At 44.1% G+C, this 14,100-nt stretch overlaps 1 protein-coding gene across 5 annotated transcripts in view; it reads left to right on the top strand.

Annotated features, from left to right (window-relative positions):
- The window catches only part of LOC141166937 (uncharacterized), a 182,840-nt gene extending 172,193 nt beyond the window's left edge, over window positions 1–10,647 (top strand). For 2 of the 5 annotated variants that reach the window (XM_073654159.1, XM_073654158.1), the window contains exons 12-13: window positions 3,053–3,180; window positions 5,825–10,647. In XM_073654159.1, the coding sequence (XP_073510260.1) occupies window positions 3,053–3,180; window positions 5,825–6,083 (387 nt within the window). In that variant the 3' untranslated portion in view covers window positions 6,084–10,647. The remainder of the gene's footprint in view (window positions 1–3,052; window positions 3,181–5,824) is intronic. The other 3 variants (XM_073654162.1, XM_073654160.1, XM_073654161.1) reach the window with 3 other exon arrangements.
- Window positions 10,648–14,100: the final 3,453 nt, after the last annotated feature.

A 14,100-nucleotide genomic window follows, 5' to 3' on the forward strand; every position in this document is an offset into this window, starting at 1 on the left:
GAAGAGTATAATAAAGTGAAAAAAAAATCCACCATAATAAGAGATGGCATATTGATAAGAAATTTCATCTGTAGGGTCTGACTGCCAGGAGACCCCTAACAATTAGGATGAAGTAGTCACAATACTGACAGGTGTTACAGCTTCATCATAATATTTCCAATTAGGTGACCCTCCTGGCCATGAGCAGTTCATCCTTTAGATGTATGGAGGTCATTCACCCACCGATCGTAAAGACATCTGAATCTTCAGTTGTACATGTTAGGCTATTGTCACACACGGTGTGGGAAAGACTAAGTGTAACACGAAGGGAAGAGGGGGAGGAAGTCCAAACACTAGGGAACAAGGGGAGTGGAGACCCCCTAGGCAAATCTAATATCACCCTGCCTACCCTACCGTCCCTATATAGGTTCCACACCTATCACCAAGCAGGATCCTAAGCCCTGGATGTTCCTAGAGCTTGGCCCTAGATAGGGAGGGGGAGGGGTGAGCACTGGTCAGGCCAACTACAAACTAAAGACAACAAGGTAGACAAAGGGGATAAACTTAGCTTGAGCGGACACCAAAGGAGCAATGCCAACTGTTCTCCAAGGGCACCAGAGAAGAAGCTAGCCGACTGCTAGTGCTCCAAGCCTGCACAAAGGTACATAGAAGTATCACCGGCGATTCCCTGGAGCAAACTGAGTGTTTTTAACTCCCAGGCAAGGATGTGTCAATCAGCAGCTGGAGGGAGGACGCTGCTGGGTCCTAAAGGAAGAAGGAATAAGATGTCTGTAATGCCAAGCGCAGAGACCTTCTACAGCCAGATCCAGAGCGACTGTCTATTACACCTGACACACCCGTGACAGCTATAGGTTCAACTCGATGGACTGGTGTCTACCTTCAACCTTAAAAACCATGAAATTAAAGATTCTTTAAGTGTATTTAATTACATATAACAGTAAATCAGCAGAAATATGAATTTGGCAGATTTGCTGTAATTCGGTGGGAAACTTTGTTTTGCATGAAATTTATTTGATGCAAATGTAATGTGTGTTATGTTCTGAAGTTTCTCTAGACCCCAGAACATAATAAACGTAAGGTTTCAAAAACATATACTCACCGAACACTGGCCCTTTCCAGTCCCTCCGTACATCTTCCCCTATCCTTCTCACAGCTAACTCCAGTCCGGTCTAAAATCTTCACAGTGCTGTTCAATATATTTATTTTTGTGACTTTTTTCAGTAAAGAAGCTACTGATAAAGATGTCTGGTCTTGTTGTAACTCTTTTCCAACGTAAATGGAGTCTGTCAGCACGGAATGACTGTCCAAACCAAGTACAGGCACTCTGTTCACCCTTCCCACCTCCTTGTTTTCCATCTATCTCCTCCCTCCCCTACCTCTATTTTGATTGACAGCCCTGTCTTTATGGAGCCAGAGAAAGGTGGAAATTGATGAAAACCAAGAAAGTTATACAGAACTGTTTGGCCACACCAAGGGGCACCGAGCACTTGTACTTTGTGTGAACGGTCATTATGTGTTGATAGACTCCATTTAAATAAACATCCATATTTGACATACATTGACCATCACCAAGCGTTATCTTATACATGTGTCCTTATCAGATTTGAACCTATAGCCATGTTACAGAGCAACATCACAAGCCATTGAGCTTATATACTCAGACAGAGAACTTACAAAATTCAGTTCAGGCAGATGCGTTTGAATTGACTGTCAGATTAATTTTTTTCTAAATAAAATTAAGTCCCAATCAAATCTGCCTGGAAAGCCATTTATTATGCTCTGAAGTCTCTCCAGACCTCAAGGCATAATGAAAGGAAGGGTTAAAAATAACAACAGATTATACTCACCTGTCCAAGGCTGACCCCTCACATGGCCTCCTGTAGTAGGTCTACGCCAAGTCCTCTGCTCACTTTTAATCAGTTTTTTGATAGTCTCCAGACCGGTCTTCAATCCAGATCTTCTGCTATTGACTGGGCCTCATATGGTCACATAGGAAAAAATGCACAAGAGTGCTGTGTGTCTTGAAACGCCTCTCACATGGGGCATGATGCTCGTCATTGACCTGCATAATGCCCCACATGACCTCATGTGTCATGGGGATACCGCGACAGAGAGTGGCCTTCTGCTTACCCAAACTCCTGCACTGGTTAGAACTGCTTCACCATCATAATAATCAGTGCAGGTTTTCTTTGCTATGGCATTGCTAGGGTTAATCAGCTGTTTTGCGTTGGTCACTCCCATATGGTATATATGGTATATATGCCTGCCACTGGCATTTGGGAATTGCCAGTGATAGTTCATTCTGTCTGGTTTGGAGTTGGAGAAGTTGTTCGGTGTTTGGATTTGGCAGTCAGAGAGTTGTTCTGGAGATTTCTGGTGGATTTTGCTTGCGTGTTCATCCTCCTCCTCTCCTATTTGGTTTCACCTACCTTACCCTTCCACTCTGTTGTTTGGTAAGTGTATTTTGATTGATTGCAGTTTTCATTTATCCCTGTCGGTCTTCCCTTGTCTGTCTGGCTAGTATAATCCTATGCACTTCAGCACACACCTTCCTGAGTGGAGGAGGGAACAGATGAGGATAAGTCAGGAGCATAGCAAGGCACGTGACCTGGCGTCTCCACCTTCCGGGATAATCCGGGTGACAGGAATAGACTAGCGTGAGGGATAGGGAAGAAGCCTCTTGCCCCAAGAAGTCCTGCATCAGTATCGTGACAACATGTGTCCTAAGATCCAGACTGAAGACCATTTTGAAGCGAGCTGCTCCAGCAGTGCATGTGAGGGCAGTCCTAGATCATGTAACAATAAAGTTTTGAATTTATGTAATTGTATGTGTGGCAGATAAATATTATACTATAAAATATATTACCTACATTTAATAATTTTTCAAATAATGTACCTCACATATCATAATTCATAATTTTCTTTCAAATTTGTATTTTATTGGATAATATGCTGCAATAATAAACAATTGTATTGAATACAAGATTTCATGATGATTTTGAATTCCATCAGATAACTTGACTTTGTTATTTTTTTTTTTCCTGTTATAAAGCCGGTATCCATTAATAAAATTATCTATGTACAGGACAGGTTAGTGATTCGTTATCTAACTTTACAGAATGGACCAAGCTTCTGTTATGAAGAACATCTATATGTGGAGCCCTATAACAAAGTAATGATGTGAGTATGCTGCATAATAATAATCCTTCAAGTACTCTTGATATTGTCTGAAAGTATAAAGGAAGTGAAGTAGTATTCTGGGCTGATGCAAAATTACAACTTCCAGTATCCAGTGGTTTGCAAATGTTAGGTTGGAGACCACTGATACAATAAATGTGGATGGCTATGAAACAGTAAGCTATATGTAGATGTGGTTTATAAACTCCATCCACAAAGTAGTGGAAAATGTGTGTTATGTGGGTCATGCAACGGATTTAACATCCACAGAATGCTCAGAATGCAAGGAAATCCACAGCAAAATTGACTGCAAAATTTTGACTGTGACATATGTAAGATGCACAGGGCAGCAGTCGTGGGCGAGGGCCTGTTGTTCTCCCTCACCCTGGCTCCCAATAGATAAAAGATTATGTCCTGTCTGTTGGGTGTTTTGCATGTAATCAACAACACTCATGCTTGTTCTATGAGGCTCCATCTCTCCTACGGTCCCAGGTCCTGGCTCAGTTACACAGTTCTCACCAGACTCTTGACTCATTTTCAACAGTTCAACTTTACTCCATCGGCTTAGTTTAGACTTGATCATGAATACAGCACAGTGTAACACAGCCTTTACGGTTTCAGTCTCCTGCGTTATCCCTCGCTGTAATGGCCCTTCCTGCCCCGGGAATGTCTCGCCCAGTACCGCGGCTTCCCAGGACTCTGCCCTGACTGTTCTCTATGGATCCCTGTCCGTTCTCCTCTTTGGAGACGAAAGCAGTGCAGGCTCCTCCATACCCCTTCCCGGCCGTAGGCTGCAGATGTTAAGGGAAGTCTCACTGAATGTTGCCGCCGCTGTCTTCATGCTGCTTTGTTCTTACTTGTTTCCTTCAGGTTGTTCCCAAAATGACCCTTGGCATCCTGGCCCCAAGCTGGCCCTCCTAGCACCTTCACCCCTACTCTCTCTACTCCCCTCACTCTTTTTTAAACCAGGAAATCCTTCCCCCTAATATAACCTTGTACCCCCTCCCTAACTGGGAGTGTCGCTATAAATGTTAACCCTTACCTTACTCTAACTTCTTCCTAGACTACAGTGCCCTCCGCTGTACTCCCCAATCCCAGGTTGTTCTGTTCCCCTACCTACACGTATTACCCTACTTATTCTTATATATATGTCCTAATTCCTTACCCTAACACTTTCCCTAATCTTGTCACTGTATCATAAAACTTGCATGGTAATAAACATAAGTCATCCACAATAGTAATAGTGATGAAAACCAGTATTGATATAAACACGTTCTTCAACATTGAGCGTACCCATTTCATTAGGAAGGAATGAAGGGCATGAATTGCCCCGAACACACTCTTACACATATACAAAGTTTGCAGCAGATTATATTTAGGTGTGCGATGGATTTGAGGTGGCAAAATTGTGTTATGTGTCTATTCGTACAGTAGAATATGGAAGATGATCCAGGCAGGCTGCCGTCAGGAGGTTCAGGGCCCCATACTACCAAAACATCTGGTCTCCCACCATCCTCACTGCCCATTTTGGTTCGTAATTTGAGCTTTAATGGGAACCTGTCAGGTCGCCCATGCTCTCCAACGCAGCAGCATTAACATATATATGACTAAATTACTTGCCTAACCAGGCCTGTATAATGCTATGCACTGAAATCTATGTTTAAAGAAAGTAGTTTTAACCTCCGCTTTTTGAATGCTAATTAGGGCTTTGACTAGTGGATGGGGCGTTAGATTCCCCAGATTAGTAGGGTAGATAGGATCCAACACGAATTAAAAACACATGTGTCAAACCTTTAAGGCTGCATATAGACAGCCCAATAGCAGCCACTAAACTCCATGTAAGTCAACCAGTTGTTTAAATAGCTTATGGGCGTGGGGAGCAGTGAATATTCATTTTCCTTAATAGCCGGCACACTGCCTGCAGCGCTTCTCCTGGTATGTATGGCCCCTGGTATGTATACTCACTTCCTCTCTCATCCAGCGCTGTGTCCCGCTCTGTGCTGGAATAGTCACTGCTCCCCACGCCGGGACTGTGTGCGCGGGGAGCAGTGACCATTCATTCTCCCTAATAGCACGCACACTGTAGCCGCAGCACGGCTCCTGCTGCGCTCTGTGGTCAGTGTGCCCGCTATTAAAGTCCATGAATATTCACCACTCCTATGGTTGAGATGCTAAAAAACATAAATACACAAATAAAATCTGCATCACTTCAACCATAGAAGGTCTAAGTAGTTGTAAAACATCTGGATAAATAATATTGTCAAGGAAAACTAAAAAAAAAAAATAGTAAAAAAAGAAAGGCAGCTTAAAAAATGGACCAAGAAGTATAAATAAAGTGCAGGTATTAAAGCCATAAAAGTCAAAAACTCAAGAAAACTGAAGAAACAAAAGTGATGAATTGGGGTGATAAAGTGCATTCATAAAATATGTTTCTCTGATGAAAATGGGAGTCATTGGAATGAAATTTGTTTTCAGGGACACCCTACGGAAGTAAAAAATGGGACTTGGGCTGATATGTCTATGATCTAAGGTGCTTGGTTTTCGAATATTATACTTTCTGTATTGTGAATATTTGTGATATTAGTGAATGCATTGAATCATTTTGAAGTGGGCTACAGTCAAACTTTTTGTTTCGCCTCATTCTTAGGTGGGGACCATCGAAAAAAGATATCAATCTTCTAAAACAAGATGAAGATCAGATTACCGAGCCACATTGTGAATTGCTTCAATATGATGATAGCCAGTGCCTATTTCTCTTTAATGAAACAAAAGAAGACTACCCCACCGCCTCTGTAACAGACGACTATAAGCCATTTTCAGAGTTAATTGATGAACAGGAGACCGGACAATTGGAGGTTTCTCAATTTAACGTTTGTGCTTTTGATGGACCTTACTTGTTTTCCTAATGAATGTCGTCTACCAAATGTATTTGAACTGAGAAATAATTTTGAAACCATCTCATCATTAAGCTTTATGAATGCAGTCAACGGCTTCCACAAGATTTTGAAAAGGACATTATCCAACAGAAGCCTATATGGAAAGTCATCAGAAAATTGCTTTCAGATGAGGCAGACTGTAACCTACACAAGTTCTCCTCATTCCACCTCTGATTGAGTAATATTTCTGTACAATCTATATATTTCATCAACCTATCTTGGAATATTAGGACTCTCTTCCTTCAAATGTCAAACTAATTAATAGTTTTAGGATGTTTCCCTACTGCTTGATACTGAAGGATTGGCCAGCTTTGCGTATAACATTGCCCAATGGACTTGCCTTACAATTCTTATAATTGAGATGGGATCAACTGGATGCCCATTGAGATACTCATTAAATTGATTGTACTGTTTTTATACAAAACATTTACACCATGATAAAAGGCAAATAACAATTAAATTGATCCCCAGTAACCACACATAAGCAATTCATTTAATACTTTTTTTAAAGATATACATAATTACATACAATAGTTATAGGCTGAAAAAAGACACTGGTCCAACAAGTTTAGTCTTTCTCCACCATTTATACATTTTCTATTACTTATAACCCACAATGCCATGTGTTGTGAGAAAAGTATCCAGCCCTGCTATAAATACTGATATATGATCTGCCATTACTACCTCTTTTGGTTGACATTCCACAGTCTGACTGCTCTAACTGTAAAGAACCCTTTCCTACTTAGCTGCTAGAATCACCTTTCCTCCATACATAATGAATGTCCTCTGATCCTTTGTAAGATCTTTGTAAGGAATAATATGTATACATATGTATACATACACATACATATAAATGAGATCTCCTCTGAGGGGTCTTATTACGAAGCGAAACAAGCACAACTTCCCATGTAATAATCTAACTGCCGTCTTTGAACTGACTCTAACCTCCTAATATCCTGTTTAAACTGTGGAGCACAAAATTGTGATCCCAATATTTTATTACCCCTCTATAATTCACTTATAAGACCACATCATTTTTAAGATGTGGCCTTACAAGCGATTTATGGAGGGGTAATAATACATTGCGATCACTGGATTTTATCTTTCTTTTTATACACTCAGCTTTTGCAGCTGCTGCTTGACACAGAGTACAGCTACTCAGCTTACTTGTTACCAGGATATTCAAGTCCTTCTCCTTTTTTGTTATTATTATTTATTTATATAGCGCCATTGATTCCATGGTGATGTACATGAGAAGGGGGTTAAATACAAAATACAGATATCACTTACAGTAAAGAAACTAACAATGATAGTCTGGTACGGAGGTAAGAGGACCCTGCCCTTGCGGGCTTACGTTCTACAGGATGGGGAAGGAGACAGTAGGTTGGGGGTTTCAGTAGCTCCGGTGGTGGTGAGGCAGCAGCGGGGTCAGTGCAGGCTGTATGCTTTCTTGAAAAGATGGGTTTTAAAGTTCTGTCTGAAGGACCCGAATGTGGTGGATAATCTGACGTGTTGGGACACAGAATTCCGGAGAATGAGGGATATTCAGGAGAAGTCTTGGAGGTCGATTCGCTGAGGAACGAATAAGTGTGGAGGAGAGAAAAAGATCTTGAGAGGACCGAAGATTACGTGAGGAAAGATATGGCGAGATTAGTTCAGAGATATACGGAGGAGACAGGTCATGGATGGCTTTGTAGGTCAGTGTTAGTAGTTTGAACTGGACACATTGGGAAATTGGGAGCCAATGAAGGGATTTGCAGAAGAGAGAAGCGAAGGAATAGCAAGAAGAGAGATGAACTAGTCGGACAGCAGAGTTAAGGATGGTCTGGAGAGGTGCTAGAGTGTTAGCAGACAGGTCACAGAGGAGGATGTTGCAGTAGTCGAGGCAAGAGATGATGAGGGCATGCACAAGCATTTTAGTAGATTGAGGGTTGATTAAAGGACGAATTCTGGAAATATTTTTGAGCTGGAGGCGACAGGAGGTGTAAAGCGCTTGGATGTGTGGTTTGAAGGACTGGGCAGAGTCAAGGGTTACTCCGAATCATTGGATGTCCTGTACAAGGGAAAGTGTGATGTCATTTATTGTGATAGATAGATCAGGTGTGGAAGATACATGAGGTGAAGGAAAGATAATGATCCGATTCTCTCGCTTGTGAGTATCAAAGCACAGGTGTGGAGAAGATAGAGAACTTAATTTATCCATCTTCTCCATTGTTTGAGTCCATAGATGTCAGACTGCACTACTCGAATGTCATCCGAGCACAGTCAGATGCTTCACACACACCCGTAGACTTGAATGGGTGCACATCATCTGAATTTTGGAGCTACCGAATCAACATGAGAAAAAAGAGCTGATCTACACTATCCCATAGCATAACACCGGTCCGAGTGCTATCTGATAAAACATTGGATAGCACTCGGCCGTGTTACGTATATGCACATGTAAGCGAACCCTTTCTGATATTTGTGATATTTTGAGAGACTATTGGTTACAGATGAGCAAATGGATTGTAAACTAATTGACTTAGCATCAAACTTTGCCAAAATTCGGATTCTAACCGTTTTAGGGGTAAAATGGTCACGAGTTTAGCAAAATGACAGCCAATATTGATTTTGAGGGCTGGGAAGGGGTTAAAGAACAATAAACTAATTTACTAACCTCTCCTTGGCCCATACTTTTCCAGCCCCCATCAATTGCTCTTTTTCTTATCTTCAGCCTGCTTCTTTTTACAAATCTTCCACCAGTATCACCATTAAATAGGTCCCACATAGTCACTTGTGACTCAACACTCATTTCATTTATTTTACACACTTATCTAGCTCCATTAATTTCCACAGTGCATTACAGAAATTATCATCTCTGTATCCATTGGGGCTCATAATGCAAATTCCTTATCAGTATGTCAATGGAGTGTAGGAGGAAACCAGAGAACCTGGAGGAAACCCACGCAAACACGGGGAGAACATACAAACTTCTAGCAGATGTTGTTCTTGGTAGGATGGGACCTAGTCCACAGTGGCTCCTCCCAGAAGACTTGGAGGACGAGAAAACTGAGGAAGTAAAGAGAAGCGGCAGTAGGACAGGTATAGGAGGTCTGAGGAGAGGTGAATATAAGAATTTAATTTGGGCAGATTAGATTAGCACCAAATTCAAATCAAATTTATCCAACCCAAATCAAGCGAATCCACTCAAAATCGAATTTTGGGAGATTTGCTCAACTCTACTGTTGGTTGTACTTGAGAGCTATTATTAAAACTACCTTGCTAAATATATTAATATTCACTAAATATGAAATATGTAAATAATAAAAAAAGATGTAAATTGTTCTTTACATGTTGTCAAGTGTAGTTTTTTTTGAAGGTGCACATTTATTTGTCATTACTCAATTACAGACTATGTAATTTACAATATTTTCTTTTGATATATTATACCTTCTATATTATACCTTATATTTATTTTCTGACAAATTACACTTAAAGAATTTCAGGAAGATATGGTATAAATGTTTGATAGCTAGGGACAGTGTCGACTTGCCCAGAAGATGGTGCAGAACACCAGAAGATGATACAAGGACACATATTCTGAGACAGTAAGGAACTAATCTAATTATATGGTCCAAGAATCGATGAGAAGTCAGCAGGTTTTTCAAGGGCTGAAGACCCTGATTCCAGTGATGCATCACTAACTAGGCTGTGTAGTGTTGTTTCAATAAAATCAGTATTTTATTAGCAGAGGATTATCACTACAAGACTAGCTGCCCTCTGCCTCCTAGTCAACTATTCTGTGTAACCCCACCCTCACCACAGATTAGCAGCTTTCTGTTAATATACAGTGTACACAAAAAGCAGCGTATCAGTGTTATACACAGTTCCACATTGAGATCAATACTAGATCTACGCAGAGAAAACAATGATTTTATCAAACTACATCAGACAGCCCAATAAGTGTCACACTGGTGGCAGCTCTCAGCTGGGTATGTACTTAATACTGCAAAGTCGCGTGGCTCAGCTGTGCTCTGGATCTTTTGGGATGGGAATATGTGACATGCAGAAGTAGTGCTGTTGCTTCAAAAGCATCCAGCAACTGTTACAAATAACATAAGCACAGGAGACAGGAAGTGTTGTGCTTCAGAAACATCTAGCAACTACAGGGGTTAACACAGTCACAGGAGACAGGGAGTGTTTTAGCAGAGCCCCAGGGGGATTGTGGGGAACTTGTTATTGTAGTCTGGCTGAAGCCGAAGAGAAAGGTGGTGTGTTATCTGGATCTGACAGAAGGCAACTGAACAGGATTCAGATCAGGAGAGAAACTAAACACAGGTCAGATAAATTCCCTGAACTAACAGTGCAGAGTATTATGGGGCAGGAAGATAAGGACTGGAAGGAATTGTGTCACAGGGATCATCTCCCTCATCAAACTCTCCCCCCCTCCAGCTCCATGCAGGATAAAGAATGCTGTGTACTATTGTGTCCTTGTGAAGGAAAAGCCTATGGTTGTGTATGCATAGAAGTGTGATGCTAAGAGATCTAATCTATGCTGAATTATGCTACTCAAGAGACTGTAATACTGTGCCTTGTGAAGAAGCTACTGTATTGTTACTGGAGTCGGTTGCTCAAGAAACTCAGACTGTACTGTAATGAAGATAGTTGCTGTAATATCCCTGAATTGCACTGGCCATGCTTCAGATTAAATTACACTGCTAAACTGTTGAAAAAGACTCTTGTCATATGTGTCTGGTCAGCAATTGAATCTATCCTGTACCTGAGAAAAGCTGCAGCCTATAGTCACCCTGAGTATTCCAAAGAATTCATGAAACCCGTATCTGAACCTAACAGCGTGCATGTAACATTGGTGGCCCATACAGGGAATCCTGAGCGGGAATTAGTGTGTAGAGGGAGAAGAGGAAAAGTGTCTGGAAAAATACAGCAGAACAGCACCTCAATTCATCTCTGCTACACCAGTTAAAGAGGACCAGCCCTAATGTAAACTCACTAGCAACAATGGATGTGTAAATTCAAATGGACAGAATTAGTGAGCTGCTTCTTCAGTTAACCTGGGAAGAATTGAGAACAGTAGCAGAACATATAAAGATGTCAGAAGAACAGATTTCTAAAGCACACAACCGCAGGCAACTGTTAGCTGCCATTAATGCAAAAATGGATGAGCTGGGTGAGAAAGAAGCTGAAGACGTCATGGGGACATTCCTCCAGGAGATAATACAGTTTTTAACCAAGTTGGAGGATGGAGGGGCGGCACCAATTGCCAAAAGTGGGAATCTCCGTCTGCAGACAGAACTACAGAAATTGAAAGAACAATTCAAAGCCCTAAAAACAACCCTGCAGGAATCGACCAAAACCTCTGAATGGGTGACAGACTCAGACAGAACCTTTACCCTGCTTGGGTTAGAAAAATCAGGAAGAGAGTCCTCTCTAACACCACAAATCACCATAAGGAAGGAGTTCAAGATGCTGAGACAGATTTGATAGTGTGAACAGAAAGAGAAACTGTCTTATATGAACTTGTTGCACCAGATCGATGCAGGCTTACAGAAAGGCTACCAGTCAGATGAGATCGTTGAGGGGGTGGTGAAAGCGATCAGCCCAGGACTGAACCTCCATAGTATGCTAGAAATGAAGAGTCAATTGACCTTGCAACAGCTGAAGATGATTTTAAAAGGGCACTATAAAGAAGAGAGTACACCGACTCATTAACCTCTCACAGAAAAATAATGAATCACCCCAAAGTTTCTTGTTCAGAGCAATTGAACTGAAGGATAGACTGTTATTTGCATCCAGAGATGTAGAAGCAGAGGAGAAGTTTGATACTGGACTAGTTCAGAAGAAGTTCTTGAGATCATTGGGAATGGGGTTAATCAGCAAAGACATCAAGTTGCAGCTGAAACAGTACCTAGAAGATCCTGGCATTCTGGACGAAGTCCTAATTGAAAAAATGAACGAGGCAGCTAGTTTGGAGTCAGAGCGCAAACAGAAGTTAAAGAAAGGCTCTGCTCTAGTGATGAGCGAGCATCCTCGCTACTGCTCGGTGCTCGTCCGAGCACCTCACTGCTCGAGATGCTCGGAGCTCGCCGATTATATCCGGGGTTGCTCGGCGGGAAATCGGGTCCACTCCCTGCATGTTTGGTGCTCTTTAGAGCACCAATGAACATGCAGGGATTGTCTGCCACACACTGTAATGTGTAGCGCCGGCGTCCCTGCCCTCTGCTAGGCAGGGACGCTGTTCCCCTCACCTCTCTGCTCCTAGCCCGGCGTCCTCCTCCCGCTCTGCTGGCAGCGCGCGCTCCTTCCCGGCCACTGTGCTTAGGGCGCGCGCGCGCTCCCTCCCTCTTAAAGGGGCCGCGCGCGTCGTCCTAAGGAGTCCCCGGCCAATGGCCGGAGGGCTTCACCATATATAAGGCACCTCCTCCAAAATGGAGGTGCCCGAGCAATGTTGTAGCACTGTTCACTACTCTGCTTCAGCCCTCAGGTCCCGTTGCCAGTTACCTGCCAGATTCCTGCCAGTTTGCTGTCTGATTCCTGCCTGATATTCTACTTACCTGCCTGCTAGCCTGAGGTCCGACGGTCTGCCTACCGACTCCTGTCAGTCTGTCTAAGGACCAGCTTGCCCGCTCACCTGGGAGCGCTCCTCTGCTACCTGCCTGCTAGCCTGAGGTCCGACGGTCTGCCCTCCAACTCCTGTCAGTCTGTCTATGGACCAGCTTGCCCGCTCACCTGGGAGCGCACATCAGCTACCTGCCTGCTAGCCTACCTGGAGGCTCCGCCGTCACGTGCTGTGACCACCTGCCATTCCAGAGACTCCTGCCCGCTCACCTGGGAGCGCACACCTGTTACCTGCCTGCTAGCCTACCTGGAGGCTCCGCCGTCACGTGCTGTGACCACCTTCCATTCCAGAGACTCCTGCCCGCTCACCTGGGAGCACACACCTGTTACCTGCTTGCTAGCCTACCTGGAGGCTCCGCCGTCACGTGCTGTGACCACCTACCATTCCAGAGACTCTCGCTTGCTCACCTGGGAGCACACATCAACCATCTGCCTGCTAGCCTACCTGGAGGCTCTGCCATCACAGGTCGTACCTACCCTTTACCCAGAGACTGCCCCGGTCACTTGCCGTGACCTCCTGCCCGTTCATCCAGAGACTGCCCCGGTCACTTGCCGTGACCTCCTGCCCGTTCATCCAGAGACTGCCCCGGTCACTTGCCGTGACCTCCAGCCCGTTCACTCAGAGACTGTCCCGGTCACCTGCTGTGACTGCCTGCCCGTCTTCCCTGGTCGCCACCCGCTCCCTTACAAGGACCGCCCCCTTGTATAGTAGCTCAGAGGTTCCGCCTCCCAGACCCCTTACAGTTTGCTCGGGCCATGGAACCCGGTGGCACCCAAGCTCCCTCGCTCTCGGACCTGTGTCATGAACTGTCCGGTCAGAGGTCCCAACAGGAGTCCATCCTGGGTCACCTGCGGAATGTCAATTCTCGCCTGGACACTCTGACTGCTCCGCCAGTGCCATGACTCGCAATCCGGCAGCTCCGCTGCCCACCAATACTATGGTATCCTACCCCGGACCCCGGCTTTCTGCACCTCCTCGCTTCGGAGGCGACTCCGCCCAGGCTCGGGGCTTCATAAATCAGTGCACCCTGCACTTTGAACTCCTGTCCCACCAGTTTAACTCCGACCGGGCCAAAATTGCCTTCATCATGTCCCATCTCACCGGGGAGGCCCTGGCCTGGCTAAATCCTCTATGGGAGAGAGGAGACCCCCTGGTGTCCGACTTGCCTGCCTTTCTCACGGCCTTCCGGAAAGTCTTCGACGAACCCGGACGGAAGACCTCATCCGCATCATCACTGCTACGCCTCCGTCAGGGAAGTCTCACCGTGGGCCAATATGCCATATGGTTCCGTACCCTTGCCTTGGAGCTGGCCTGGGATAACGACGCTCTGGTATCCGTCTTCTGGGAGGGTCTGTCCGGCCGTATTAA

This window comes from Phyllobates terribilis, unplaced genomic scaffold, assembly GCF_046119375.1.
Source record: "Phyllobates terribilis strain yellow unplaced genomic scaffold, ASM4611937v1 Scaffold_11__3_contigs__length_659146591, whole genome shotgun sequence".
Classification (NCBI taxonomy): domain Eukaryota; kingdom Metazoa; phylum Chordata; class Amphibia; order Anura; family Dendrobatidae; genus Phyllobates; species Phyllobates terribilis.